An 11,076-nucleotide genomic window follows, 5' to 3' on the forward strand; every position below is an offset into this window, starting at 1 on the left:
CAGTGCCGATATGAGGTAGAGGTATCACGTGAGTGGGTCACTACATAAACGCTCATTTACACAAACAAACTATAATAAACATTAAATTGGTAAATAAAGATTTGATAAGACAATACGTATTTGCGTGTATTTAGGGAACACGAGGCATTATAGACTCATCGTTGTATGCTGTTTGTTGTAACCTTGTTGATCTGACCAGCTAGAAATTTGTTATTTTCTGCCATCTACTGGTACAAATAAAACCTGCATTTTATTCTTACAGCCCTTGTCACTTACAAATATAAGACTGTAATAAATTTTTCAGCAGTTGATCTTTATCAACTTTACTGCATGTAGGTATTTTTTGCTTTTTTTATAGACGTGCGTGACTGTTCTGCACAAAGTGCAACCTAATTTCTTTTTATCTCAAGCAATCAACAATATGATAATGTTTTAAGGTGTTGTGGGATTTGTGCCATGCATCAAGTTTCATAACTATCACTCAAGATACAGGATTTACTTAACAGCAAATTAACCAATTGAATTACATTGTATACTCAAGACTCTTTTGCTTTAACTGGCATGGTTATAGTGACATTCGCAAACATATACGGTATTATATTGGTAAAAGAGTTAATACCATATAACAACATATCTTAAATATTAAATAGTATAATAACCATCACATTTTTCTGATTGATGAGCAAAAACCTTTTAAAGAAGATATAAGACCTTTTTTCTTAATCAAAATTATTTATCAACGAAAACATTAAGATTAAGCAGTTTTGCATGATGTATTCAAAGTCAAGCTTTGATAAATGTCTTCAATTTGGGGAAGAGATGCAGGGCATTTTGTGTGGTGACCTCTATGACCTTCTCCAGAGGTATACCCTTGATTTTGGCGATATATTCTGCACTTATACTGATATTCCGTGGTACATTCCTCACCTAAAGAGCAGATGTTTGTTAATGTAAAAATTATACAAACTGATATCCGGAAACAATCACTACAGTAAATAATCTACATGTACCTGCTTTTCGGGTCCTAGTGCAGGAGAATCTGTTTCTAAACACATGCTCTCCAGAGGAATCTGCTTCACAAGTTTCTGCTTCTTATAAGAGGTGGGCAAAAATATGTTGTGTGTTGATTTTTTAAATAAACAGAGATATATACTATATTTGCATATAGCAGGAGATTGTCCAGCACATATACATCGGTTTAAAAAGTAGATTGCCCAGAGCGTGGAAGCAAATGCCAAACATTTGACTGGCAGTTAAGATGTAAATGATCAGAATGTAAATGTAAACTGTATACAAAGCATTACAAATGCAAACATTAGGTATATAGAGTGACCTTACTTCTAACAGTGGGTTATATTTACCTGATCGCTTCTTATGATGGATGGAGGTATAGAGAAGTAATATCCAGCTTTCACACCCTCCATTGCGACTGAAGGTTTTCCATCAAATGCATGTAACAGAGCATTCTCTATACCTGGTTTACAATAGACATGAGTGGTTTATCGTAATCAAGAAAAGATTATGAATTTATGAATTAACTTCCTGTCACCGTATGTTTAAGCATGCATACCCAATTCCTTCAAAAGATGGATGGTTGGTCTCCCTGCAGATCTCGAGTGCACATTCCTAATTGACAGATTCATTTTAAAACATGATGCTATGTGAGAGATTAAAACATTGTTTTGTTATAACTGAAATGAGATTCTTAAAAACAAAACTAAAATCTTTGTGTTTCAGAACTGAACTCACAATGGGAGGTTTAACTGTTTAGCGATGTTTGCCTGTTGAATGAGCACTTGTCTCTGACTGTCTTTACCAGCATCACTGTTGACAACACGTGGTGTAAAGTCCAGGCCGACCTATATGGGGTGTAACACATTAAAACGGCTAAAATTATGTTTATTTGGCCAGAAAACATTCATAATGACATTATCACACTAACTAATTAATTTAGCCAGTGACAATGAAAAATTCATTAAGCTTATAGTCATATGGGTTGACATTGTGTTAACAAATAAGTCATACAATATATATGTCTAACCTCACCAATAGCCACAATGTGCTCCTTGTATTTGTCAATCATGGGTAAAGCGGCATCTAAATCCTGTAGGAGACAAACAATGAAAATTTAAAGAAGTTTAATGTGGGTCACGGTTAAAACGGTTATTTTTTCAGGTTTAATTACACAGAATTCAGGATAAATTAATTTATTTCATAAAATGTCATAAAACTGGGGCCCCCTGGCACCATCTCGTGGCCCCCAGTTTGAAAACCACAAACAACATCATTGCCTGGGTTGCAAATGTGTGGGGCGGGTCTATCAAAAAAAGTCCAGATTCTATTGGGGTAGGGGCGTGTTTGTTTAGGTAATTTCAAGTGTCAACATTGGCTTTCCGAGATCATGCACCCCACCTTTAAACTATTAAGATTGAATTGAAAGTATGTATATGTTGTAGTATTTGGTGTACTTTTTTTCTGAGATTTAACTTTATGTGTCAATACATACAGACCTGAACTACAGCTCCTCTGGGTTGTGCAGGATCTTGACCCTGGACAGGATGAACTCCAAGACATGGCATGACAAATCCAGGGAACCTACAAGATCCATTTAATTTTGAGCCTGATAAAAACATGATGCACTGGATAATAACATGGGGTCTGCTCTGTACCTTTGTGAGAGCTGTATGATCTTCTCAAACTCTCCAGCATGCTCTGCTACAGCAAGCAAAGCAACAAGTCCGACCTAAAATGGCAACAATGGACATTTTAATATAACAGTTTTACGTGACATTTTGGAAGTCAGTTGGATAGACAGAACCTGTTACCTTTTTAGACTCCTCTATGACCTCATCAATATCCTAAAATAACGAAAACACACACACACATTTATCAAGTTTCCCAGACAGTTTCATAATATTGAGAACGGAGCTTTAAAATGTCTTACACTGTCAAAATCTTGGGCAGATATATGACAGTGGCAGTCGATATACCCTTGCATGAATATTGTTTTTTAACAGATCCTTCAAAACATCAGCACACATGGAGCTGAAACGTACACAACCGAACAGGACATGACGTTACATTTTGCGTAACCAATGACAGCGGTTGCCTCATGAATATTTATTAGGTCACAAAACGTCGCTTCTCAAACGAGAATCATTATTAATTAATAATTTGGAGTTGTTTTCTGACCAATTTATCACTCTGACCATTTAAAAACAATTATCTCAAACTTCTCTTCTTTTTAAAAAAGATTTTGTATCACTTACAAACGTCTAACGTTCAACCAATCATCGTTAGGACTTGGAGCGGCGTATGACATCAAAGTACCGCGAGAGCAATTCTCTCGCAGTACTTCGATGTCAAAAGCTGAACTGTCTTGCACAATGCACTTGTTTGTGAGATGTTTAAATTTGTTTCCGTAAATCGTTTCAAAAGGAGGAAGTTCAACCAATTCCGAAGTTTAATCGTATTTACAGACTTTTTGCAGGTGTATAACTGACCACATGCCGTTTTGTTGATGGCCATGTGACTTAAACATCATATGATCAGTGCAGAGCAACAACAACACGATGGGTCACTTGAGTATTTTAACGTTACCTCTTTATTTACTTTTGTTCGGCAAATGTTATTGTCAATACGAGCCCACCTGGGAATCAATTGACTCGAGACCTCTACCGGAATGGTATGATCAAGCCAAATTCGGTATCTTTATTCACTGGGGAGTGTTTTCTGTGCCCAGTTTTGGCAGTGAGTGGTTCTGGTAAGTCTCCATTGTGGTTAACACTAACTAGAAGTACCAATTAGTTCCTTTTTATGTGTTTACAACAATTGTATAATGTTGTACTTTAAAATATCTTGAAGTCCTTCATTATATTGGATAATCCATTATTAACATGGCTTTATTCTGAACCATAGTACTTGCTACCTTGTACCATGTTACTTTATTCCTTTATAGGAGGAACTACAAAAAGAGGTTTATTGGTGAATCTCATGATGTTTATGTCCATGACAAATTTAACTCAGCATTATATTGTGCATTTTGAAAATGAATTGAAAATGCCATAGATATTAAGAATTGTATTTATAATCATTTATATACTTTTGTATAATATTGCATATTAAAGTGAACATATCATGAAAATCTGATTTTTTTCTGGTCCCTAGTGCTTCTATCAACCTAGAAAATTTGAAAAAGATCAACCCAGTCACTTAGTTTTGGTAAACCATTCTTTGTAAGCATGTGTAAAAATAGGTCCTTAAAATTAGTCTCCCCTTGTGATGTCAGAAGGGGATCTTATTATGATAATAACCCTCTTTAATCTGCACTATCCAGCCACGGCACTGCCATTTAGTGCAGAGATCATTTTAAAGGACACCCAAAAACGGCACATTTTTTGCTCACACCTACAAAGTGTCAATTTTAACATCCTATAATAAATTATCTGTGGGGTGTTTTCAGCTAAAACTTCACATGTGTACTTTGGGGCCTTGTGAAAGTTTGGTGAAATGTCCCTTTTAAGATTTTGCATCGTGACATTTTTGCACTAGGCCCAGGATTGGATTCATAAAGTTTATTTTTATAATGTAAAGTATTATCATTATCAGTTTATTAAGTTAAATTATATTGTTTTGTTTTTTCGTTTGTTTATTTTGCATGTTCTTGTCATTTTTTTGTGAGATTCATATGAGTGGTTTGTCATGTATTTGATATCATAACAGTACCGTAAGTTTAATTTTTTCAACAGGTGGTACTGGCAGGGCCGGCTGTTCCCCTCCTATGTTGCTTTTATGCTGGAAAATTATCCACCTGGATTCCAATACACAGAATTTGCATCGCAGTTTCGGGCCGAGTTCTTCGATGCCAAGGAATGGGTTGATATTTTTGCCTCATCTGGGGCCAAATATATAGTCCTGACAACCAAACATCATGAAGGTTTGTGGGATATTTGTGCACAGGCTGCATTCATTTCACATATTTATCTGTCAGTGTGTTCCTTTCAAAGCTTCTCAGCAGAAAAAAGCAAAGTTAATAGTTGACACATTTTAATAGTACAATGTTACCATTTAGAGTATAGATTTATAGATATAGAATTGTTGTCTTTTAAGGTGAAATGTTAAAAGTCCCTTTGGATGAAAGGTTCTGGTAAAGGAACATTATGTATCATTGACCTCTAGTGGCTGAACTTGGTATCGCAGCATTGCTTTTCAGAGATATGTGAACTTGGCATGTTTCCTAAATTTCTACAAATATATTATAATATTTTTCTTGATGTTGTAGAATCAAATCTTAATTGCATTAATAACAATGGACCAAATATCTTAATGCCAAAAATTGTACTCTTTCAATTCCTTAGGTTTTACGCTGTGGGGTTCGAAGTACTCGTGGAACTGGAATGCAGTGGATGTCGGACCCAAACGGGATTTAGTGGGTGAGATCGCCACTGCTCTGCGAAAATATAGTGACTTGCGTCTGGGGCTTTACCATTCCCTGTTCGAGTGGTTTCATCCTCTGTACAACGAAGATGCTAAGAACCATTTTAACACCACTAAGTTCCCTACAATGAAGACTTTGCCGGAGCTGTATGAGATAGTCAACCAGTACAAACCTGATGTACTGTGGTCTGATGGAGATGGAGATGCACCTGACTCTTACTGGAACAGCACAGGGTTCCTCGCTTGGCTTTATAATGAGAGGTAAGAACACATGAATGTAAGTCTCATAGTTACACATGTTTAAAACTGGCAGTAGGGAACATGCTGCCAATGCGTTTAAGTTTTATTTGTGTTTTCCAAGTCTTTTTTAATATTCAATAGCCTTTATTGGCAATATGGTTTATTATTTGCTATTGCTAGTCAGTGGCAGGTGATAAAAACTGCACATTTTATATGCATATGAATGTTAATTCTTTGCTTTATCAGAATTAAAGTGCATTTTTAGCCTTCCCATTTTAATTTTAAGATGTTTGTATATATTTACTAAATCATCACATAATACTACAGGCACAAACCATCACTGTCTAAGTGAAGACATCCGTGTCACAATGTAACCCAACTGTCACACGTTTGTGTTTTTAGTCCTGTTCGTGACACCGTCGTGACCAATGACCGCTGGGGTTACGGCAGCATATGTAAACATGGTGGATTTTACACCTGTTCGGATCGATACAACCCAGGACATCTGCTGAAACACAAATGGGAGAACTGCATGACCATTGACCAGAAGTCATGGGGCTACAGGAGAGACGCCAAACTCAGTGACTTCCTCTCCACTGAGCACCTGATTGCAGTGAGTTTCATATGATTAGATATACTGTTTTGCACCTGAATACAACTCAAATGTGGCAGTGACATGGACCACAGCACTCCCTAATGTTTACTATATTTTTTTGAGGGTTGGAGGTTTGTGCCAAATGCATGCATACACTTGGAGGCTTTTGCAGCGAAAGACAGTTACATTTGTGAAATACCAAAATGACATTTGTGAAAAGGCACTAATAACCTTTTCAATTTCAATAAAATGAAATTACTGAACCTAAACATAAAAGCACTTAGAGGGATTAATGTGATCATCCTGATACATGTTGTGTCATCTGTTTGTTTTCCAGACTCTTGTTGAGACCGTGTCATGTGGAGGGAATTTACTGCTGAACGTGGGCCCGACACACGACGGTCGCATCGTTCCCATCTTTGAGGAGAGGCTGCGACAGATAGGCCAGTGGCTCAGCGTGAATGGAGAGGCGATATACAACACAAGTGCATGGAGAGTTCAGAACGATACCGTCACTCCTGGAGTTTGGTCCGTGCATTATTAATTTGTTCTTTTAGGGGAGAGCGGGGCAAAAACTAACGCTTTTGGCTTTGGCTTTATCATTCAAAATATAATTAAGATAGATTAATCTTTTTTTATTTAAAGCAAACAACACATACCTCTCCGCTACAAATGAACACTTAAAAGTTGTTTGTGGGACCTAACGTTATCATACTATTATACCGAAAGTGCGGGAGTGCAAACGTTACCCCTTAGGTGGGGTTCATTGTAACAAACAGAGGGTTTGTTGTAACACCTGCTAGAAAATTTAGTTTAAACACAAATAATTCAATCAAATTCTGTCTATATACTAAAGGTGGATATTGTTTATATATCTGCTTATAATAGATAGATATCCACACATTCATCAATCCTTGTATTATGCAGCAATGCATATAAATAGATTTTTTTGAAAGGGCTGCACAATTAAGAAAAATTATAATCGTGAGTTATTTCCCCTGATATTGTATTAACAGTTCTCATTTTGATAAATAGTATTTACATTGTTTTAATTTCATTTCATTATTATTGTATACCTGGGGCTTAATTGTAACATTGTGTGGCAACTAACCCCGCTGTGTAAAAATGTTTTTAATCCCAGCTATCAGTTACCAGAAGTTGCTGACATGTTACCTAAAACTTAACACCATTTTGAAACAAGACAGTAAATAAAATAATATAAGGTTGGATTTGGTGACTTACACACCCAACTCAAGAAATTTACTTCCATGCCACCAAAACACTCATTGTTCAATATCTTAACCAAAACATATCAAAACTATCACAAATTCACAGATCATCTTCTGACAATAAGAGAAAAAGACCAAACGCACAGATTGGTTGACTTTGTATAAATATGTTAAGTAGCCGTGTTACAATTAACCCTGTGTTAGTTTGTGCGCCGCTCACTATACAATAACCTGGCTGTTCATATTTCCAATGCATTTAATTTCCCTTTAAAGTTTTATTTATTTTTTATTAACTTAACACATGATAATCACATTTTGTTGTGTTTTAACAGGTACACATGGAAGCCCAAAGAGAATGTGATCTATGCTACCTTACTTTCGTGGCCAAATAGTGGATATGTTGTATTGAGTGACCCCATTGTTTCAGCATCTACTCAGGTAATGTATCTTTGTGATGAAAAACGACATTGTCGCCCTAAAATCTTTATTGACCTACGGTATTCTACTTTAACATTTTTACCAAAGATAAGCTTGTGGATGTCTTGTGTGTTTGGATAATTTCCAAAATTAATTTTAAACTATCCAAATATATGATTAAATGTATTGCTACTTGACATAATAGTGACACTAGATACCCAGAGGAGATTTTGAATTTGATTTTCTTGAGATGTGCGTATTGCTAAGGCTTTCATTCACTAATCCACATGTATAACGTCAGTAAGGACATCTACATATTCTCCAAGGTTAATTCATGTATTTTGCTTCATTTATATGTTGAATCAGGTCATAGTAGAGGTGAAGGTATAACTAAAGAGTGAACTTGCATTTTGCATCAATGTTATATGTTATTTGATTTTCTGAGAGTTATCAAATGAGACTTTTTTTTATTCAGTTGTGTGCGAATCTAATTCACAATCTCTGTTTTGTTTTAATCACGTTACTGTATAATTTAACTGTTTCTTTAAAGAAAAATGCAGATTAGAAATGCTTTGCAATGTCACACTTCATTCCAGCTGCTTGGATATAATATAATATCAATTCAATTTTATCTACTTTATAAACACATTTTACTGAAATGCACTCAAATCTCCAATTTATTTTTAGTGGATATTCTGTACCGCTTGTCTGTATAATAACCAAGTCGGTTGTTTTCAGCTAGGGGTTGGTTTTGTGCAATATTTTTGAGCAGGGGTCTCCAACCTTTTTGTGAGCAACGGGCTACCACAACAGATAAAACAGGAGGGATACTTTTTGATAGTCTACTCAAAACTTTTTTTTTACTTGTTGATTTGATGTTATTTTACTTGTTGATGTGTTTTTGTATTGTTTAAAGTCTTAACACACGTAAACCAAGCCAAGCTAATATAAAATATTTAATAAATAAATAACTATTAATAAATAATAAATATTAAAATTTACACTATTAATAGAATTTGCTTTGGCAGGCACCACGTTGGAGACCCCTGTTTTAGAGTATTTATATCTGAAAAATAAAAAATTTATTTTATCTCTTTATTTCCAAACCAGGTGGTGCTGCTTGGTTATAAACCTCTACAGTGGGATTCAGTCAAGCCTACAGGACTCCGGGTTTATTTGCCCCAGCTGACCTTCAATCAGATGCCTTGCTCCTGGGCCTGGACTTTACGACTTACAGGTGTAGCGTAGCCAACAGACAGCAACACAGTTATCAGTTTCTCTCAGGACTAATGGATGTCTATTTGAAACACAATAGCTTTTCATGTAATCATTTTCATTATAATAAAATGCCATATCTGTCAGTTTAATACAAACTGGAGGAATTACTTATAACTTTGCACCTTTTTTTTATTTACAGCATTTATTATGTTCTAATAACCACTATTACAGTTAACTTTTACTTAGGGGTTTAGTGGTAACACTTTACAATAAGGTTGTATTAGTAAACAATAGTAAATGCATTAACTAACATAAACAAACAATGAACAATATTTATTTTAGTTTAACAATTACAACGCTTAATTTTCTAATCCCCGGTTTGACAGACAAGGCTTAAGGTTAGTCCTAGACTACAACACATGTTTGAGCTGTTTCAACCAAAAATAACTTGCACTGACAGATCTTAAAATATGCCAGTGTCATTGATTTGTCTTAAGATATACACCAGTAATGTCTTTTTCTAAGGCATGCTTAAACATCTTAATTAAACTAAAGCTTAGTCCTGGCTTTAGTTAAGTTTTGTCTGTGAAACCAGGCCTGGATGTATTACTAAATTACGAAATTAACATGAACTAAGATTAATAAATGCTGTAGAAGTATTCTCTATTCATTGTTAGTTAGTGTTAGCTAATGCATTAAATAATTATTAACAAATGCAACCTTTTTGTTACCGGGTTGGTGATACGACAAAGCACTTTGCTGAAGAATAAACTTTTGTGTGAACATTATTCTGCACTATTTCTGCTATGGACATGAATGATACCTCACATCGGATTTGAAAAAAAAGGTAAAATCCCACTTAAGGAGTGACCTGCAGTGATATATTGACCAGAATATTATAGGGACTCAGGGAAGGTCTGCTCTTGCTTTGCAACATTCATTGTAGCAAAATTAAATCTTGTTTATATGATTCTGTTTATACATCAATAAAAGTAACAGTTTTAGTATCTAAAAAATAACCACTGGTGAAACGTAATGAAAGGTGAATTTTTTATATTAAAGAGCCTTAAATATGCACTGTAATTAAAAAATGAAATTGTTATGTGAAGTCTGATGTATTTGAAGTAGGGATGCACCAAATTTCTGTGCCGAAACCGATATCCGATTACTAAGAATGACATCTACCAATACTGATAGATTTGTTTTTTTGTCATCCAATTCAAAATCATCACACAGTTTAAGTTCTGATGCATTTTTCCGCCCTTTTTGATCGCCAGGATACAGTATAATCTGTCCTGATCATCCACTGTTTATGAACAATCGGCCGATGACTGATAGTGGGAAAATGTGTTTTGTTCATCTGCCAACGGTGCATCCCTAATTTAAACCAAACCTGTTTTTTGATGATAAATCTTTGATTATTTGTTTTGACATTTGCACAAATATATTTTTTAATGAATAAACAGATTTTAAAGTGTGAAATGGTTTCATCACGGTGTCTGTTCTCTAAATGTCAACACGTTAAAGGTGAGCAAAAAGTCAAACATTTTTATAAAGATTATTTATGCTTGCATCGCATTTAGCAAAGAGAATGTATTTGACACTTGTATCCATTCATATCAGTGTCTTTAAATTAAAAAAGTTAATTTTTAATAGTGCTGGCCAAAGATTAATCGCGATTAATCACATACAAATAATATTTTAGTGTGTGCTGTGTAATTATATATATAACACATTCATGTATGTATTTAAGAAACATTTACATGTGTATATATATTTATATATTCTATATGATATATATATATATATATATATATATATATATATATATATATATATATAAATAAAACATTTCTGAAATGAATATATGTATGTGTGTGTGGTTAAATATACATATTACACACAGCAGTACACACACACACACACACACACACACATATA

General features: G+C 34.7%; 2 protein-coding genes across 4 annotated transcripts; one reads left to right on the forward strand and one right to left on the reverse strand.

Moving 5' to 3' along the window:
* Nucleotides 1–630: 630 nt before the first annotated feature.
* LOC135736008 (putative deoxyribonuclease TATDN3) lies at nucleotides 631–3,092 on the reverse strand. 3 transcript variants are annotated; one of them, XM_065254758.2, is made up of 10 exons: nucleotides 2,945–3,092; nucleotides 2,826–2,858; nucleotides 2,670–2,743; nucleotides 2,511–2,595; nucleotides 2,042–2,104; nucleotides 1,750–1,859; nucleotides 1,571–1,626; nucleotides 1,362–1,474; nucleotides 1,011–1,085; nucleotides 631–927 (listed from the first exon to the last, which is right to left on the reverse strand). In XM_065254758.2, the coding sequence occupies exons 1-10, from the start codon at nucleotides 2,996–2,998 to the stop codon at nucleotides 784–786; spliced, it is 807 nt and encodes a 268-aa protein (XP_065110830.1). In that variant the 5' UTR covers nucleotides 2,999–3,092; the 3' UTR covers nucleotides 631–783. The 3 variants fall into 3 exon arrangements, with proteins under 3 accessions (XP_065110830.1, XP_065110812.1, XP_065110820.1); XM_065254740.2 differs by having other exon boundaries at nucleotides 1,011–1,091; nucleotides 2,945–3,091; XM_065254748.2 differs by having other exon boundaries at nucleotides 1,011–1,088; nucleotides 2,945–3,090.
* A 241-nt stretch (nucleotides 3,093–3,333) lies between these two features.
* fuca2 (alpha-L-fucosidase 2) lies at nucleotides 3,334–10,617 on the forward strand. The gene is made up of 7 exons (XM_065254714.2): nucleotides 3,334–3,763; nucleotides 4,749–4,936; nucleotides 5,358–5,697; nucleotides 6,079–6,289; nucleotides 6,609–6,799; nucleotides 7,833–7,938; nucleotides 9,028–10,617. The coding sequence occupies exons 1-7, from the start codon at nucleotides 3,573–3,575 to the stop codon at nucleotides 9,163–9,165; spliced, it is 1,365 nt and encodes a 454-aa protein (XP_065110786.1). The 5' UTR covers nucleotides 3,334–3,572; the 3' UTR covers nucleotides 9,166–10,617.
* The last annotated feature ends 459 nt before the right edge of the window (nucleotides 10,618–11,076 follow it).

This window comes from Paramisgurnus dabryanus, chromosome 17 (assembly GCF_030506205.2).
Source record: "Paramisgurnus dabryanus chromosome 17, PD_genome_1.1, whole genome shotgun sequence".
Classification (NCBI taxonomy): domain Eukaryota; kingdom Metazoa; phylum Chordata; class Actinopteri; order Cypriniformes; family Cobitidae; genus Paramisgurnus; species Paramisgurnus dabryanus.

What these genes read in the sequence shown, in the direction of transcription:
- LOC135736008 (XM_065254740.2), bottom strand. Translation starts at nt 2,998, where the DNA reads ATGCAAGGGTATATCGACTGCCACTGTCATATATCTGCCCAAGATTTT. An exon ending in CTGCCCAAGATTTTGACAGT is followed by an intron (nt 2,859 to 2,944) that starts GTAAGACATTTT and finishes TCGTTATTTTAG; the next exon opens with GATATTGATGAGGTCATAGA. An exon ending in ATCATACAGCTCTCACAAAG is followed by an intron (nt 2,596 to 2,669) that starts GTACAGAGCAGA and finishes TGGATCTTGTAG; the next exon opens with GTTCCCTGGATTTGTCATGC.
- fuca2 (XM_065254714.2), top strand. Translation starts at nt 3,573, where the DNA reads ATGGGTCACTTGAGTATTTTAACGTTACCTCTTTATTTACTTTTGTTC. An exon ending in CCACTGAGCACCTGATTGCA is followed by an intron (nt 6,290 to 6,608) that starts GTGAGTTTCATA and finishes TTTGTTTTCCAG; the next exon opens with ACTCTTGTTGAGACCGTGTC. An exon ending in ACCGTCACTCCTGGAGTTTG is followed by an intron (nt 6,800 to 7,832) that starts GTCCGTGCATTA and finishes GTGTTTTAACAG; the next exon opens with GTACACATGGAAGCCCAAAG.